The sequence below is a fragment of the Gracilinanus agilis genome, chromosome 3 (assembly GCF_016433145.1).
Source record: "Gracilinanus agilis isolate LMUSP501 chromosome 3, AgileGrace, whole genome shotgun sequence".
NCBI lineage: Eukaryota > Metazoa > Chordata > Mammalia > Didelphimorphia > Didelphidae > Gracilinanus > Gracilinanus agilis.
The window spans coordinates 211,337,899-211,357,852 of NC_058132.1; the positions used below are offsets into that span (position 1 = coordinate 211,337,899).

Sequence of the window (19,954 nt, forward strand, 5' to 3'; positions counted from 1 at the left end):
TCTCTCTCTCTCTCTCTCCCTCTCTCTCTCTATCTCTTTTTCCTTACTTTCTCTCTTTCTATTTGTAAATAAACTACCATAAAAGTCATTCTGACTTGAGTAATTAATTTCAGCAACCACACTCTTATATATTCAATTCAAGCATAATTTTATCCTTTACATTTTGACTAATCCACAAAGGTTGTGACAAGTACCCTCAATCTCCCTCAATTTTCTTGACTCTTCTTTCATTCTTCACTACCTCCTCAAATCAGTTTTTAAATAGGTGAGTCTACAATTCAAAGCTGCTAGATGAGGTGAATTTTTTTCTCCTTTCTCCTTAAAATAAATACAACAAAGCTGTTTTTAATCTTAGGGGCAGGGCCCTGCGGCTTCAACTAGGGAAGCTCTTTCCAACCCACCTCCCTCAGGGAACAAACAACCCAATTAGCTGACCCTTAGGTTTTCACCTGAGTGGGAGGGACTCCATATCACAGCTAAAAACTATTGGACCACTGGAGTAAAGGCAGTGAGTTCAGCTCATTGAGGTTTGTCATTAGAGAAAGTGATTGTAATAAAGTTTCTAGCATTAAGTGTAAGTGAGAAGTAAAAACCTGGTGAGACCAGCTAGGAAAAGTGACATTTTTGCCCAAAGAGGGAAGCCCATGGTTCTAGCATTTTTAGCTTGAGGGAGGAGAAAAAATGCTTTCAATCCTCTTAATTAAACTACAAGCTGCAAAAAGCTTCCCCTATCTCTAGTTGCCACTCCTAAACTTAGCCTCTCCAAAACTCAGCCTCAGGCTAAAGGCTTTGTTTCTCCACCTTCCCTTCACCCAGAAAGTTAATTGGATTAAGGTCTGTCCAAAAAAAGGACCACATCAGAACCCCTAGCCAGGAAAAAAAAATCCTAGCCAATAGAGCCATCTACTGACAAAAAGCAAAATTACAAACAATGTAATAATGAAATTTTAAAAATGTGGTTAGAGCAATTAAACAGCATGCTAAACAACTGGGTTTTCAACAGCATAACCAAATTTGGACATTGTTGGGGTTTTTTTCTATTTAAATTGGCTCATAATCCCAGAGAATATATTATAATGGATATACTTAGCACTATTCCTGGGTATGATTGTAATAGTAGGATGTGAAGCATTTTATCTCTTCCTCTCTGGGAGAGACTTGACAAATACCCTAAGTATGCTAGAGATCAAAATAAGAGATTCATCTCAGCCTCTTCCTGTACAACACATTTCCTGTCCAATCCGACCAGCTGCCCCTTATACTACTCAACAAATTACAGAACTAAAAGCTAAGATTGAGTATAACTTAAATGACATTTATAGTTGACTAGAAAACATGGAGGAGAATTCAAGGCAGATCAAGGCTTTATAAAAAGCACTAAAAAGGACTTTAAAAAACCCAGAGTAAGAGAGATTTATCTCTCCATACTTTCTCAATGTCAGAGCTAATTCTGTCTCTGTCCCACCCTGCCCTACACAATTCTACTCCTCCTAGTCAATCCATCCCCTCCCTGCCCAAACTCCTCCTCCTCCTCCCCCTGCCCCTGCTGCCTCCTATCCTTCCTCCTCCCCACCCAGCCTTTAACCCTTCCTCCTTTGCCCCATCCCCTCCCCCCTTGTCCAATTCATTTTACATCCTGCCCCTAATGAAAATATTACTTTAAAACATTGTACAACTCTTAATCCTGCCACCTTACTTCAAGATTTACCAGTTTCAGGAGAACCATTACAAAGTTGTGAAACACTAGTGTCCATGGCTAAAAAGCCTCAAGATAATCTCCTGGACACTCCTTTAGACAACCCAGATCTAGTCTTATTTGCTGATGATTCTTCTTTCATGAGGGATGGCATATATTACACTGGAGCTATAGTAGTGACAGAATTTGTCAGCTTCACTGCCCTCAAATATAAGTGCTCAAGGTGCAGAACTTTTAGGCCTAAAATATGCCTGTATAATTTCCAAAGCTAAAAAGGCAACAATTTATACAGATTCTAGATATGCATTTGGAATTTGTCATTCAGTGGATATGTTATGGCTTCAGAGAGGATTTTTAACCTCAGCTGGAAAATCTATAGCTAATGCAAAAATTATTAATGAAGTTCTTTCTGCTCTCCAGCTACCTAAAGTCCTAATCATAGTTCATTTCTCTGCCCATACAGGTGACACTGACTCTGACTGTAGGAGGAATTACCAGGCAGATACTGCTCCAAAACTAGTGACCGTAGAAAGGCCTGAACTAATTTTAATATTAACAACCACTGGTGACTTAAATTTATCACTTTCCTATAATGAAAAGAAAGTGGAAAAATGGAAGCAAAAACTTAAAGCTAAACAGATTAATGAAGTTTGGGTATCATCTGAAGGAAAACCCCTGCTCCCTAAAAGTTTTTATCAACAAACTTACCAATCTGTGCATAAAAATGGAGACTTTGGTACCCAGGGCATCATGGACTCTGTTAAAAGAGGAAGGATAGCTCCTGGTATAACTACTATAGCATCTAAAGTGTATATAGCCTGCCCTACCTGCCAAGTGTATAACCAACACACCTTTCATGGCAAAGCCTTTGTTGGGTGTCCTCTGGTTTACATACCTTTTGAGCACCTGCAAATTGACTTCATAACAATGCCAAAGGCTGAACATTATACATTTTATCTAGTCATTGTGGATCAACTGACCATATGGCCAGAAGCATTTCCTACTGCCTGAGCCTCAGAGGCTTTTGTTGCCAAGGTGCTCTTAAAAGAAATTATTCCTTGTTTTGGCCTACCCACACATATTGATTCCAACAGGGGAAGTCATTTTACTGATTCAGTTTTATCTCAGATATATTCTTGTTTGGGGGTAACTCCCAAATTCCATGTACCATATCATCCCCAGAGCTCAGGCCAAGTTGAAAGAATGAACAGAGAAATTAAAACTATAATTAGAAAATTATGCACTGAGACACATTTAAAATGGCCTGAAATTTTCCCTCTGGCTCTATTTTATCTTAGAAGCAGGCCCAGAAGAGATCTACACATGTCACCATAGGAAATGCTTTTTGGACATCCCCCTATACAGGCTAAGCTTTTTCCTTCTGTATATACATCACTATTAGGGGGAGATAACTTCTTTTGCTTCCTATTTTTAAAAATTGCAGCACAAACTGCATGAACTCCATGAATCTAGAGTTGCAGTATAAGCAGGACCAAAAGACTTTTCACTTCATGACCTGAACCCAGAAAGACAAGATTTATATAAAAAACTTCCAGCATACCAGAGCAACTCAGTCTTCCTGGGAATGGCCATTTCAAATATTGTTAACCACTTCAATAGCTATAAAAATTGGAGAAAGGACTCTTGGATTCATTGCTCACATGTAAAGAGAGTACCTTCTATTGAAACTGATTGACTCTATCCTGTCACAGGCATTAGAGATAAAAGTCCATAGACAAGTGGACAGTTGTTTTTGTGTTTGTTTGTTTGTTTGTTTTTTTAGGGAATACACTGAATTCCTAATTTTCTATTTTATTATTGCTCTTTAGTTTAATAGAATATTTGATTATTTTCTTCCCCTCTTTCTTATTTCTGGTACTTAAAGTATATATAATAAAATATATATTTACTTTAATGTTAATGCATACCCAAAAAGCTGTAGACTACAGAAACCTGCCATTTATTGATAAATGTTATGGGATTGTGATTAATGATTGTGTCTGATTCCAGGAGAAGGGAACAAAAGAGCCAATATACAGTGCAAAGAAGGATAAGGTCAAGGAGACCAGCCAATCCCAATGTGATTGATAAGAATCTGCACAGTGCCTAAAAACACAAGGTCAAAGAAGACCAACCAATCCCAGTGGGATTGATTAGGATTCTATGCCAATACGAAAGGACTTGAACCTAGTGTCAGACTCAAGATTGTGGCACTTGACATATGTTAAGATGTAGGACTCCTTGTACTACACTCCCTGTGAAATATTTTCTATCAAGTATCTAACAATTAGCTGTTCTTGCTCCCTATTCCTGAGAGTGAAGGTAAAATTAGATGAGGAAATGACACTTCCCTTTCACACAGAAATCTAGTCCTTTTTTCTTTCTTATAGTATAGCAATTTCCTGTAGTCCTGGCTGATAATGGGTAAGTGCAATATTGCTGCATTTTGTCCTACAGACTAGTGAGACAGAAATTGCTTTCATTGGACTCTAATACAAGGGCTTGTTATGAATTTATTATTGTTTACTCAAAAATTTTTATTTACATATATTTTTGATATTTTGATTCAGATTTTGAATTTTTCTTTCTTCCAAAGTTAATTTTTTCTTCTATTTATTTGTTTTTCTTTTTATGTTTTTGGTTTTCTTTTGATAATTGACACATACACCCCATAACGCAACCATGTATCCTGAGCTGATCTGGGTATTGGTCAACACCCTCTTCAGGGGGGATTGTATTTTCTTATAAATCCAAGATTTAAAATTTTAGTTGAGAAAAATTTCAGGGAAAGAAGATTGCTACCTCCTTGAATCTAGAAAACGAACTGTTTGGAGAAAGATTCCTGCAGAAACCTACACTGCATCAAGATCAAGAATAAACTTTGGGGTACAATTGATTGAACTAAAGGGGAATGAACACATTTATTTTGAATGTACAATCTTATGCCCCCTAATTGGCTTTTTGTCAATGCATCTAGCAAAACATTGGTTTTTACTCTCTCTCTCTCTCTCTCTCTCTCTCTCTCTCTATCTATCTATCTATCTATCTATCTATCTATCTCTTTCTCTCCTTACTTTAACTCTTTCTATTTGTAAATAAACTACCATAAAAGTCATTCTGACTTGAGTAATTAATTTTGGCGACCACACTCTTATATATTCAGTCCAACCATAATTTTACCCTTTACAGCTCAAACAATAGAAATGTGTTTTGTCACCAAATCCAATGTCAAATTATTTCATTTTGATGATACACAACAGAATTTGCTGGTATGGCTTTCAAAAACCCAAGTTCAGGGCAGCTGGATGGCTCAATAGATAGAGAGCTAACCTAGAAATGGCAGGTCCTGGATTCAAATCTGGCCCTAGATACTTCCTAGCTATATGACCCTGGGAAAGTCACTTAAACCCCACTGCCTAGCCCTTACCTCTCTTCTGCCTTAGAACCAACACAGTATTGAAGGTAAGGGTTTAAAAAAAGAATCTAGGTTCACCAACCTGAACAACAAGCCATCCTAGAAAGACTTTAATGGAAAATATAATGATATGCCTAATCATTATTAGGTATCAGTATAATTGTTTTTCAGTCTGACATTGTGTGATCCCATTTGGCAGATACTGGAGTAGTTTGCCATTTCCTTCTCCAGCTTATTTTTACAGATAAGGAAACAGAAGTAAAAAAGATTAAGTGACTTGTACAGGGTCACACTGCTAGTAAGTCCAGATGGGAACCTGGGAAGATCAGTCTTCTTGACTATAAGCCTGGCACTCTATCCTCTGTGCCACCTTGCTGCCCCTTAGTATAACTAGGCTTATACCGTATAACTCAGTGTAACTCAGAAGCAAGTAGTAAGGAATTTACATAAAGTTTTAGAATTACATTTTAAAGATCAACTCCAATTTTTAATTTAACCACCAGGTGGTGGTACTAAGCCACTAATATTCTCTTCACCAATTTTGCCTTGCATTTTCTAGCAGTCAGGGGGCTCAATAGGTCTGCAAACAGTACTGTACTTGGAGTTAAAGGACCTAAGCTGTATTCTAAATTTCTAAATGGTTATGCTACAACCTGTTTGATCTTGGGCAAATTACTTACCCTCTCCAGAACTTAGTTTCCTCATCTGTAAAATGGAGATCAGATGACTTCTAAGGTTCCAGTTCTACATCAGTGATCCTCTCTGATCCCAAGTTCCACTTCCACCTTTGTGGTTATGTGTCATTCAACACTGCAGCAAGCTCTGGGAACGGAAAATGTCTATGGTTCAGCCTTACCTATCTCTGAGCAGATGGTCATGCCCATTCTTTTCATTCTCATGGACGTGGTTAGTGCAGATTTCCCCAGTCACAATGGTTCTAAGAATCTACTCAACTGGGAGTTAATCTTCTTTAATCAACTAAATTTCAATGAACACTTGTAATGTGAACCGTTCATCAAGGCATCCAACAACACACAAGGCCCTGTGCCATTTTTTCCTGAATAATGGATTCAAGGGGCAGCTAGGTAACTCAGTGGATAGAGAGCCAATCCAGGAGTCAGGAAGACTTTGGTTCAAGTCTAGCCTTACATACTTCCTAGTTGTGTGACCCTGGTCATGTCATTTAGCCTCATTTGTGTAGCCCATACCAATCTTCTGCCTTATAACCAATATTTAGTATTGATTCCAAGATGGAACGTAAGGGTTTGATTCTAAGACAAAAGTGTATAAAGTTAATAATGAATTATGAAAGAGTTTCCTCTTTTTCCCCTCAAGAATAGTTTGATTTGAAAGCATAGTTTCTCCCCCAGACTATGGAATTGAGTTGTGATCTTCCTTTTTTTTTTTTTTTTTTTTTGGTGGAGCTATTTATTAACAATAACAGGATTCTGGGGCACCTGGGTGGCTCAGTGGATTGAGAATCAGACACAGAGATAGGAGGTCCTGGGTTCAAATCTAGCCTCAGACACTTCCTAGCTATGTGACCCTGGGCAAGTCCTTTAACCTCCATTGCCTAGCCCTTACCACTCTTCTGCCTTAGAACTAATACATAGTATTGATTCCAAGAGGGAAGAGAAGGGTTTAAAAAAAAGAAGAAGAAGAAGAGGATTCAAGTCAGGGCCAAGCAGCCACTGGAACCACTTGAGAGATCAGGAAATGAAATCAGCAAGATCTAGCTACCATTTTGGATTTCAGTGACCCTGCCATACATATAGCAGGCCTCTTAGTGTCCTTAAGACTTGCTTCTTAGGGGGTTGCTGGGTAGCTAAGTGGATTGAGAGCCAGGCCTAGAGATGGGAGGTCCTAGGTTCAAATCTGGCCTCAGATGTTTCCCAGCTGTGTGACCCTGGGCAAGTCATTTAACCCCCATTGCCTAGCCCTTACCACTCTTCTGCCTTAGAACCAACACACAGTATTGACTCCAAAATGGACGGTAAGGGTTTAAAAAAAAAAAAAAAGACTTGCTTTCTCTTGTGATGAAGTAATGAAGGTATGGTTGAGGTCTCAGATGCCGCCTCTTCTTGACTATCTACAAACTGAATATTTCCTAAATAGGGACTAAATGATGACATCACAAGGGGTATAGCTCTTTTGCCAAGCTATTCTCATTTGGCAGGGCTTTCTGGTAGCCACTGGGCTATTGCCCAATTATTATTTTTTGGCTTCCATTCAGACTATGGAAGAAGTTCACTAGCTAATTAGATTTTCTTGAGTGATCTATTAATAAATTATTTTTCTTAATTAAGAAATAAAGCCTCTGAAGAATTTTAATCATTTCAGAAGGTAAGGGTTAAAAAAATGATAGTGGATTCAATAAGATTCAACAACATACAATGGCAGGTCCAGTGCATGCCCTTAGCTTTACCTAGACTTAGGCAGGTTTTAACCAGAAGAAGCCAATTAATAATTATGGCTATAATTGCTGTACTTTTGTGATCTAGCTATCTAACTGTCATCTCCCCTTTCCCAAGCAAGGAAAGGTATATAGGAAATAAAAGACAATTCCCAACTGCTTCTCCACCCATAGCATATCCTCTCTCATTCTGTAATTGATATGCAGAGTTTCTCCCCTCATGCTGAAAAGTAGTAATGGAAAATTTATTATATACTGGTCACTACACTGTGAAGAGAGAGTTAATTCTCTTTGTCTATTTTAGTGTAATCTATCAGCAACCTTTAAATCAATCAATCAAGAACTCAAAATACCCCTACTTAGCACTTAGCTAACCATCAAGTGAGAGTTCACAAGTCATTTACTAGAATAAGCTTAAACCTCCAAAGGCCACTGCCTCCCTTCCCACTTTGTCCCACACACACACAGTGCTAGGCAAATTGGAAGGCTGTGATTGGTTCCTGTGAAGTAGGGGAGCAACAGAAAGTGACATGAAGAAAACTGTTTTTAAAAGGCCAGGCCAAGGATTCAGTCATTCATTCTGTGTCGGTGAGTAGAGTTGAAGAGACACGCTTTTCTTGGAGTCATTCTGTGTTGCTAGAACTCTGGCTGAAGACACCATCAAGACTTTTGGCTGAAGACTACCAGGAAATCCACATGGAGTTCGGGACTTGGGGAAGCCCCTGCAGTGGGCTGAGCCAGACTTCACCAGAGCAGCACTTAGGGCTAGTAGGCTAGACAAGATTTTGTCTCCTTCCTGTATTTCCCACTTTCATTATCTCTACCTTGTTTTAAATGAAAGCTGCTAACAGTCATTATTGACTTAAGGGCTAATATTTTATAAGCAGTGACCACAATCTCATTTTTGTAACTCATATTTAGTCAAACCCAATTTTAATTGTTACAAAACCATTTTAACATTGCCAAATGGTCTCTTTAATTTCACAAACATTCCTATTTTGTCACTTCAAGGTACTTACCTTTGGATTCTGCATAAGCCCTAAAGTTATTCCTTTAAAACTTTCCATTGCTAGGGCTACGTCCAAAAGAAATCAAAGAAAAACAAAAAAATGTCATTTATGTATGAAGATAATTTAGCAGCTCTTTTCATGATGACAACTGGACATGAAGAGATTGTCCAACAACTGAAAAATGCTGAATAAGTTGGGGTACATGGATGAGATGGAGTATTATTGTGCCATAAGAAATGAGAAGTTTATTTCAAAAACTCAGAGAAAGAATTGATGAAGACTGAAATATGCAAAATCTGAACAATTCATGCATTAACAATAACTTTGTGAAAAATGAATAATTGTGATAACTTTTTTTATAAATTAATAAGGAATGAAATGAGCAGAAACTGGAGAACAATTTATGCAATAACAACACTAAAAAGTGACACTTGAGGAAATATATTATTTGATAACATATATTTTTTAAAAAGAAGATATAGGGGGAAGAGACCCACAGATGTAGATAATGGTAGATCCAGTCAGGGATGCCCCTAAATACCCAGCCAGGTATTCTAACCTCTGGTTAGTGAGAGTGAAACTGAATCACTTTCTCTCACTGGGCCAGTTGCCCAAATACTTTGGAGACAATAGTTATAAAACAGTATCTCTTATTTTAAGAGGGAATACAAACGGAGGATCAGAATAAGGAGTCTCTAACTCTAAGGGATCTAGCTAATTACCCACAATCCACTATGTCCCTTGCAAGAGGGAGCCTTCTGTTTCTTCTGGCTAACAACTCCCTGTTTCTATCTAGGTATCTCCAAAACTGACTAAGCTAACTATCTACGACCCTCAGTAGTTGGTTTGATTTATTCCCCAAAAGCTGTCTCCAAAAAACCATTATGAATGAACTCTAATGGCTAAGTTCATCCCAGGGGGTCTGACCCCTAAGGTAAAACCTCAAAGCTGATCTAACAGGATTTTTTAGATAAAACCTTCTGAAAAGCACAGCAAGTATAGTCAAATCCTTTTCTAGATCTTTCCCAGTTCAATAGAGTACCTCCAATGATGAATTACTGGTATACTCCTTCTCCATAGTCAGGTAAAGTAGATGAGCTCTGATAAACCCGCCTTTCCACCACTATTCCTGGACAGGAAGACCTTAACCTCACCCAGGAAGTCAAGTCACTCTAGCAGTTGTCACTTCCAAACTGTTCCTCTTCTTCCTTCTGCCTTCTAAAATCCTTTTCCTTGAGTTCTTAGTTTGTGCCTTAAAGATAGCCTTCCACTTCTCTTAAATCTTATCCTATCTCTATCCTTTTCCCATAACAATATGCAACCTATATATAAACCTGCCTTATTGAGGAGGAGAAAGGAGTGGGAGGGAGGGAAAAAAATTCTTTCGAGTTTATTAGTTCCTTGTTGAATAGGAGGGTTTTGAAAAGAAGTAAGATTAATGACAATCATATCAAAAAAAGAAAGAAAAGAATGCTAACTACCATGTTAAATTAAAAATAATAATAAATAATAAAATAAAATTTAAAAGTATATCTGTGTATAATGGAGATACACAATTTCAAATGTGGACCTCTTTTTTCTGTTCTTTGAATGTGAAAATGTTCAAGCTTGTTAATGCTTATCAAGTTCATAGTAATAAAAGAATAAAAAAACCAACAAGCAAACCAAAAAAAAAAACAAACTAATGAATTTGAAAGTTTTAAGAACTGTGATCAGTGTATTGACAATCCATAATTCCAAGAGATCAATGATAAAGACATGCTCTCCATTATAGAGAAGTTATGAACCTAAGATCAGAATGAGGTTATATATTTTTATTTATACAGCCATTAAGGAAATTTATCTTCCTAGGCTATTCCTATTTGTTATAAGAAATAGGTTTTTTCTTTCTCTCCTCTCCCCATGGGAAGGAGATGAAATGAATTAAAAAAAAAAAAAAGAAATATGGTATAGGAGATAAAATCTCAACTATTGCATGCATTGTCAGACAAGGTCACTGATTATTAGTTTGATTTAACTGACTTATTTTGTCATAAGAAACCACTCATGAGTTAGGAATAATTGGTAAATAATTATAATAGAAAAATAAAGTACATCAATAAAGCTAAGAAAAAATAAAAACAAATAAATTAAAAGAAAACTTTCTAACAGTATATCTCCTTTCTCCTATATCCATCACTGTCCAGGGTAGTGGCATTGCAATTGTATGACCCAGATAAGATGCAAGTGATTTTTCCCTAGAAAAATATGGATCCATTCCAAAAAAAAAAAGGTTTTGAGGTTGGGGGCAGGGAGTAAAACCTAAGTTGTAGGAAAAACCTTAAACCATAATCACCGATAGATACAATAGCTTATCCAAATACACATTTTTCTTTAGTCAGTAGTGCCAATATCTCTACTGACACACATTTTTTGTCCAATAATACTTGAAATCATCTAAGAAAGCCCTCATATTGAAGGGGAGAGAGCCCTTACGTTAAATGTTTAATTGCACTAAAAATTCTTAACATCACCAGCAATTTTTAGAATTGTCTACTTTTTCTGGGTTAGGCTTAACTCAGGATAATCAGATGATTTAGGTTCAGGATTAGAACATTCAAAGGCCATATGTCACTTAATAAAAGATGTTTAAGAGTAAAATTGACATAATAACTTGCATTTACATAGCATTTAGAAGTTTTGCAAAGCACTTTACAAATACTATTTCATTTTATCCTCCTAACAAATTCTAAAACAGGTGCTATTATACTCATTTTCAGATTAGGAAACTGAAGCAGACTGAGGTTAATTAACTAACTCAAGGACACTCAAATAGTAAATGTCTGAGGCCATATTTAAATACCTGAGTCTTCCTGATTTGGGTTCTAGTACTCTATCCTTGACACAACTTGAAAGGATATCTGACAGGGAGACAGAATTTATTCAATTGCTGCCTTTCCCATTGCCTTCCCATTTGTTATGGTGATGAATGAGAGGGAGATCCTGTATTTTTAATATAAATGGGTGATCAGGATTGATTTTGCTTAACCTGATTTGACAGGGTAACTCCCTCTTGGACAGAGAGCAAAGATGGCTGCGCCCCCTGTCCTGGACCAATACAAATTCTGCTGAAAAGATAAATAGAGCAACTGAGACAGGGATAAGGAAACACCTTAGGACAGTGATGGGCAAACTACAGCCTGCAGGCCAGATGCAGCTCCCTGAAATGTTCTATCTGGCAGCGAGACATTATTCCTAATCTGACGAATACAAGAAGTAGGATACAATACAATGAAACTGTGAAAGAGTTGCCTTAGAAACAGACTGACAGATGAGCATTTCTTTCCTTTTGCCCCCTCTTTAAAAAGTTTGCCCATCACTGCCTAGATGGCATAAATGGAATTTGCTTAACCTAGCCTCTCCAAGGTGTCCTCCCCTAAAAAAGAAAGCTGACCTGGAAGAGAGATCAAAATGGTCCACTGGGAGGTTTTGCTTTGTTCAGTCTAGTAAAACTCTCTCTTCAGAATAAAACCCAATTCAACAATCTTCTCCTTCTTCCCTTTAAAGTAGATCTACTTTCCTATAGTTATGGTCATTTATTGAATGAAGGATAACAAGGGTGAGGTCAGGGAAGAGCGTTATTAGGTTTCCTTATCTAATGACATAGATCAATGTCAAGTATTTCAGCCTGAACTAAAACCAGGGCTAGCCTGAAAATCCTCTCTGTCTGATGTTCTTTTCCTATGCTGGCTAATCCTAGGCTAAATCCCAAAATGAATAAGTCTCTAGTTAACAGCTGGCATAGATGAGAGGTCTTTCTTCAGAACAGATCCAGCCTACCCTCAGGGTAAACCCTTCAGGTAAACTGACAGTTCTACAGGTCTTCTTTATTGGTGAAACAGGATCAATGGCAGGGATTCAGTAGATTTCAGGGTAAGGTAGGAATCTCTCAGGAATGGGTTTTATTTCCAGTCTCAGAATGGCTGACTCTCTCTCAGAATCCCAGAGCACTCCCCCTGGGAGTCTGTTGACCTCTCCCAGAAGCCCCTTCTACCAAGGTTCCAACAGCCTTCTGCCCTCTCTTCTCTGTTTCACCACATTCCATTCTATGTCCTTGCAAAATTCCCTTTCCTCAATGGGTATGTATGTGTCAGGTCAGCAGGATTGGTCAAGTCTATGAAGTATCCTTGTGTGTTTGGTTCACACACACTTAAGTGACTACAAAATAGTTTGAACCAAAGAGTCTGAACAAACTAAGTCTTGAGGAGGATTTCATTGTCTTTTAAAGAAAGTTTAGTTTAGCAAGACTTCTTACGTTCCAGATACCACATTTCATGGATATAGTTCCTCCTGGAAAAAAGAAGAAATATAACTTTTTCAAAGGGACTCACATTATATTATTATGTTTTTCTCAGCTCAGGCAGAAAACTGGGGAAATAAATTTGAATGAAATGTATTGACATTTTTTTTATTCAGTAATTGGCTTGCATGATATTTTCTCCCAACATTTCAAGAAGAAATCTGAATATATGCCTTTTTTAAAAAATAAGCAATCAATCAGTCTATGTGGATTGGATGTCACTTCTACCACAATATCTATATTTATATATCAATATCTACAAACGGGAAAGGATTAGAAAAGAGAAAAACCTTTGAGATGGGAGTGGGTGGAGGTTGTTATTGAGAAGGAAAAGGAAATGTTAAATGGAAGGACTTGCAATTAAAGAAAGATATAAGACTTCAGAACTTCATTTTGGGCCTTTCTTGGTCTTTATTTCTGTGTGCAAGTGAGAAGCTTTAGAAGGAAATGCATTTTACAACTCAGTGAAAATAACATAAAGTATTAAAGTGTCCATGTGCACACACACACACATTCTAATGGAATACAGTCTGAAGTATAGCCCAGGTAGTGGTTGCTTAAAGAAGAATGCCTAGATTATCATGGTTACCAAGGACAAAAGACAAATCATTTTTGGCATTTTTCAGTGCAAGATTATTTCATTTCATCAGGTGTGGACAGTCAGGCTTGTGGTAGAAGATTTTATGGCCACTTTAATAATGATTTCAATTCCTATAGAATGTTACTTTGCATCCTATTCCACCTTCCTCTTGAACCAGATTGCACCACGTCTCCATATTGTCTTCACCATTAGAAAGTGAGCTCCCCCATGATCTTATGAGTTGTGTTTGAATCTCAAGTCTATCAGTTTTGTTGTTGTTCAGGCATTTTATTCATATCCAACATTTCATGGTCCTGTTTAGGGTTTTGTTGCCAAAGACAGTTGGAGTGATTTGTCATTTCCTTCAGCTCATTTTATAGATAAGAAAACTGAGGCAAACAGTTAAGTGACTTGTCCAGGGTTAGAGTTAGTAAGGATCTGAGCTCAGATCCTCCTCGCTCCAGGGCCAGACCTCCATCCACTGTTCTATCTAGCTGATCTGCTCTCAATTTTACCTTTATAAGATCTCTTACATACATCTTATACACACACGCACACAAACATGAATATTCTCTCTCTTTTCTCTCTCTCTCACTCTCTCTCTCTCTCTCTCTCTCTCTCTCTCTCTCTCTCTCGCTTGCTCTATTTCTCTGTCTTTCTCTGTCTGTCTGTCTGTCTGTCTCTCTCTCTCTATCCTATTAACTGTCAACCTGGAAAAACACAGAACTACTAAAGAAGTCAGAAAAAACAAGTCTTTAATCAGGAAAGAGATAGGTCCATAATAACCAGCCACTACACAGAGCCAAGTGCCAAAATACTACACAGAGTCAAAACCCTGGGGCTCTGAGGACAGTATCTCAGGGAGAATCAACACAAGAAGATTCTCCAAAGAATAATAGAACTTGGGGATCTTATATACCTTTTGGGGAACTAAGGAGAGGGAAGAATGATTGATTGGCTTTACCAAGGAAATGAGAAGTCCAAGATGGGATTATCAGGGAGAGGTATTATGTAAATCTTGGAAGTTGTGATGGAATTAATTGGAGAGTGTTGAATGATCCTCATGGGACACCTAAATATAGTAGTGATCCCAAAAAGGTCAACCCAAATAAAGCTGGTACTATAAGAGAATATGTGGAATCTTCTTACTCCAATCCCAAGATAACAAAACAGTAACCCAGGGCTAAAAGCCTGAACTAAGGAATCAGCTGACCAGGGAACACAGCTGTCCCTTGTCCTAACTGAAGCCCTAGTAAATTGATGAAGGTGGCTATATTCCTTAGCTTGATACACTATAGACCTGGATGTTTGGTCTATCAAGACTAATCAATTATTTGACTTGTTCTGAATGCTTAACTGTTGGTTGAAGGAATATTGAAAGTAAAAACCTTTTCCTGGCTGTCACAGGACTCTACCAACTGAAGCCTCCCACTGGAACTCTGAGAATTCACAAGCAAGTGGCTTCTTGAAATATGGTTTAATTGTTGAAGAGTTTAGGGAAAGAGGAACTGGGTAAAGATGGAAAGTGGGAATTGGGATTTCCTAAGTAAATCTAAGTTGAATAGCTCATTGTTGAATCTTCAATTGATTATTATTGATTAAGGATCTTGGTTGGCTGACAGCACGGCTAGGCCTGATTGGCCCAGCCCTAAATCAAGGCTTAACCCTGCTGATAATGGATTTCTTTGTAAATCTTCTTCTTGATAATAAATCAGAGAACTGAGGTTGATGTATACAGTCAAATCAGTCTGTAAGGTGGAGTTGGTTTGTGAGTACAGAGAGAATAAACTATGCCTAAGCCCTTCTCCACCCTTGCCCAAATATCTCCAAACTGAGACCCAGATGGGTTTAGATCTATTCCTTTTATAGGCAAATTTCAACTGCCCTGGCTCATGCCAGGTCACACCAAGCTCAGGCCACTTCAGTTCATTCTGCATTCTAAACAGGTAACTACCTATCACTCTTGACCCAACATGACTGCCATTATATTTCTTTACAGAGGCTGATGCTTTACAGTGGGTACAAAAGGGAAGGGTCCAACCAAGGGCTGGGCTACTTGGGACAGGACTTTGATACAATGGGACAGGGGTCAGCAATGTATGGCTCTGAGCCATATCTGGCTCCACCTCCTGACCAACCAGTTCGTGCAGAGCCCCATATTCCAGTGCCTTCCACCTCCAACCTCCTCCTTAAGCAGGCTCTCATGACTCTCATGGCCAAAAAGGTTGCCAACCATTGCAATGGGAGAAACTACTAGTACAAAAGGATACTTAACATTTGATTGGGTCTACTAGTCCCACCTGAACTGGGACCATTAAGTACTTTAAGGATTATTGTTCAGTCTAAAATGGGTGAGTCTGGGGCTTCCCTTGGGGTGAATTCTCAGGGAACAGGGGGGCAAACATGGGGTCCCCAAAAAACCCATTTGACAAGGTAAAGATCTATTGTAGAGTAAGGAGAGTCTTTGAGGACTAAAATAATGAAAGAAAGAAAGAATAAAGAAAATATAGAATTGGTATTTACTGTATGGGAAAGTTAAAGAGCATTTTATCCGTAAATTTGTAAGGTTTTAAGAAGTCATTAGAGTGGGTGAAGGAATCAATTATGTAAAAACAAAAGGTTTGGTTGGGTTATGGAATTTCAAGATAATGGAATTGGAATATCAAGGATAAAGCAAATGGTGAGATTTGCTATTTAAGGTAAAATCTCTTGGGATCTCAACTAATATTATTTTGAGTTTGGAATTCATGTATAACTATATGATGATTAATCTACCATTCATAAGAAAAACAACAAGACACTCAGGGGAACGGGAATTGTTATAGGAGTATGTCCTTGTAAAGTTCAGGGTATAGGAATAAGTTAGGGATAGTCTGGTTTTCTAGGATTAGTTGAAAGAAGGGAATTTTGAGATAAGCCCTAGGAAAGGATTCTGGATAAGAAAGAAATTTTAGGTCTACAACTGAAAATAACTGAACTTCACTTCCTTCTTGGATTTTGACCAAAGGTTTTGTCTCTCTGCCTGCAATTGCAAACTGAAGGAGGGTTTTGCTCTAAGGCAATGATGGGCAAACTATGGCCCATGGGCCAGATACGGGCCCCCTGAAATGTTCTATCCTGCCATGTGACATTATTCCTAATCTGATGAATACAATGAGTAGGATACAATAAAATGAAACTTTGAAAGAGTTGCCTTAGAAACAGACCGACAGATGAGCATTTCCTTTCCTTTGGCCTCCTCTTTAAAAAGTTTGCCCATCACTGCTCTAAGGGATTCTCCGTGGACAGTCAGGATTTCATGGAGAAATCTTGGCATCCAGGTAGAGGTTTTACTGGGAGGAAACCAATTTCACTGAGTCAAGTTTTCATCTGCCAGTGGTCCAGTTTTCAAAATTCCTATTGTTTAAGGTAATTCAAAACTTTCCATCTATAACACTGGTTACTGCTTCCAAGAGACTTCCTTTAGTCCAGCTCACCAATGCAGAATGAATGAATCCATCCTTGGTCTTATCCTTTTATCCCCCTTTTTCCACATCACTTCCTGTCTCTCTCCCTCTTCACAGGAACCAATTGCAGTCTCCCAATTTGCCTAGCACTGCCCAAGGTGGGGAGGGGTTGGGGGAGCAGTGCTTGTGGCCTTTGGGGGTGTGAACTAGTAAATGACATGTCCAATCACAATAGATGCTTTTCTTAGGACTGCCCAGTAAATTCTGATTTGTCATTCACTCTAGCAAACATGGGTCACAGACCTCCTAACTTGTGAGTTAAGTGGAGATGTTTTCACCTTTGGTGATTAAATCCAAAGATGGGTAGGGTAGATTTAATTTCATTATCACAGTGTGCCCACAATCTTGAGACAACACTGTCTTTGGGAAAGAGTTTCTAAGTAGACCATGAGTTATACATCTCCCATCATCATGCCTCTTTATAAGCTGTTCCTTATTCTTTAATGTACCCCTTCTGAATCCCCTACTTTTTAGGTTTTTATTACATAAGATTCACATTAGATTTATATCTACCCATTGAAAGTATATAAAATTTAGGGGGACTGGTTAGGTTTCTCCAAGACTCTACTGAAGTACCACTTCCTACATAAATCATATGTTGCTCTCCCCAATACATAGGACCATTCAAACCCTTATATTAAATGCATATTAATATATTCCTCTGAAATATTGCTGGTTTGGTTTCAGACCACTGCAATAATGTAGTTCCTTTGAACTTTTTGGATTCTCAGTGCATGTAAAAGTTAAGTTTATACAAACTATAGTGTATTAAGTATGAAATAACATTATGCCTAAAAAATTCTCATATCATACTTTATTGCTAAAAATGCTATCACCTGAGTCTGTAGTGAGTCATAATCTTTTGATTGCTAAAGAATCTTGTCTTGGTATTGATGGCTGCTAATCATGGCAGTAGTTGCTGAAGGTTGGGGTGGATGTGGCAATCTCTTAAAATAATACAGTAAAATTTGCCTCATCAATTCCTAGTTTCAGTATTGTGTCTCAAGAAATAGGGAGGCCCAAAGAGAAGGAGAAAGAAGAGAGAATTGTCAGTTAGGTAAAGAAATCAGAATACACAGGATTTATCAGTTAAGTTTGTTATTTTATATAGACCTAGTTAATGGCACCATGAAACAATTATATTAACATCAAAGATGACCAATCACAAATTACTATAACAGATATAATAATGAAAAAATTGGAACTATTGTGAAAATCACCAAAATATGATACAGAAACACAGTGTAAGCACATGCTATTGGAAAACTGGTGGCAGTAAATTTGCTAGGCATAGGGTTACCACAAAAGCAAAGTGTAATAAAATAAGTTATACTTACATTTTGTTTAGATAGTGTATTTTTTAACTTATCTATATATAAAGTGTATCCATTCTCTAGATTGTAAGCTTCTTAAGGTCAAAAACTCTTTTTTTCTTTTGTTTCTTCAGGACCTAGCACAGTGCCTGGCAATTAGATTCCTAATAAATGTTTTTATTTTTTAAAAAAAACATTTATGTATTTATTACATTAAAATACCTATTTAATTCCTTTCCTCTTTCCCTACCTTCTTTATTTCTAGGATATATGTGCTGGGAGAGAAAAAAAAATCAAATTTTGTAAATATGAATTTTTTTTCAGACTAGTAGCAATGGGTTGTAAAAAAAGAAAAATGCAGTTATCATGAAAGAAGAAATGTCCTAATAATTAGGACCATCCAAAATCAGAACTGCCTTTACCATGAGAGATATGACTTCCTCTTCATTGGTGGTCTTCAAGGAAAAACAGGATGAGCTCTTGTTGAAAATGTTGTAGGAAGTTTCTTTGGTGGTTTTAGCAAAGCATAGATTTGAATCAATGGTCACTGAGGTTCTTCATATTCTGAAATTCCATGACTTTGTGATTATTAAAAAGTCGAAAAGAAGAGCATAAATGATTGGTTTAAGGTCATCTTAAATCCAGATAGTAGATCCAGGCCAAAGAAGTCCTCAGTCCAGGAAGAAAACAGGGTATTAGCATTAAAAAACAAAAACAGTGCAACATTTTCTGGAGAGACTCATTGAAGTAGTAACAAATGTAAGAATTCAATAATTCAAATCTTTGAAAACTTATTTTAAATTGCCTATTATTTGTAAGACCTACAACTATATATGAGGATTCCTTCCAAAATTGAAATGTCTAGCCTGAAGGACTTGGATTTTTGGAAGGCTAAGAAGTGAACACCAAGGGAGAGATTTTATTATGACTCCAAAGGGAATCTGTGATTTCTTAAGCTGAAGAAAGGGGTGATGATGGTGTAATGAAAAAAGCATTGAACATAATATGAGGAAAACAGAGTTCAAGATCCATTTCAGTTACTTATAGCCATGATATTAAATATATCAGGACTTGTTTCTTCATCTGTAGAACAGGAATAATACTACTTGTACTATTTATCTTAAAGGGTGATTGGGAGAAACTTATATTTTTATCTCTAAAGTACAACATATGCATTTATGTCCAGGTGAGTACTTCTTTATTAAAAGTGGTTTCTTTAGTTTGTTATTAAGCAACAAGCTAGAAGTTGAACTTTGTATAAAGTATAACATTGTTCTCTGGACAATCCAACTCCATTAGAAGAGAATTGTATCTTTTATTAAATTAAGAAATATCTTTAAAACCAGTGGAAATGTGTGTCGGCCATGGGTGGGGGGGCGGTGCGGGGGGTGAAGGGGAAAGTGGGAGCATGAATCATGTAACCATGTTAAAAACAAATATTAATAAATGTTTTTTTTAAAAAAGAAATATCTTTCATTAAATATCATCATGAATTACTACCTCATTTCCTGAAGGAGGATTATGTTAGACATTGTCTATTTACCCTGATGTACAAAGACCTGAAGTAGGAATGAATAGACTAGTCCCAAAAGCTCCTTGGAGGTAGGCACTTGACATTGACTCTTAACCCTAAAATATCCAGGTTAAAAGGAAAACTACAATACAGCTCATTCATCCCTTAC

At 37.4% G+C, this 19,954-nt stretch overlaps 1 protein-coding gene across 1 annotated transcript in view; it reads right to left on the bottom strand.

Annotated features, from left to right (window-relative positions):
• The window catches only part of LOC123241398 (olfactory receptor 148-like), a 32,108-nt gene extending 16,441 nt beyond the window's left edge, over nucleotides 1–15,667 (bottom strand). The window contains exon 1 of the mRNA XM_044669055.1: nucleotides 15,588–15,667. Coding sequence (XP_044524990.1) covers nucleotides 15,588–15,667 — 80 coding nt within the window. The remainder of the gene's footprint in view (nucleotides 1–15,587) is intronic.
• Between the last annotated feature and the right edge of the window lie 4,287 nt (nucleotides 15,668–19,954).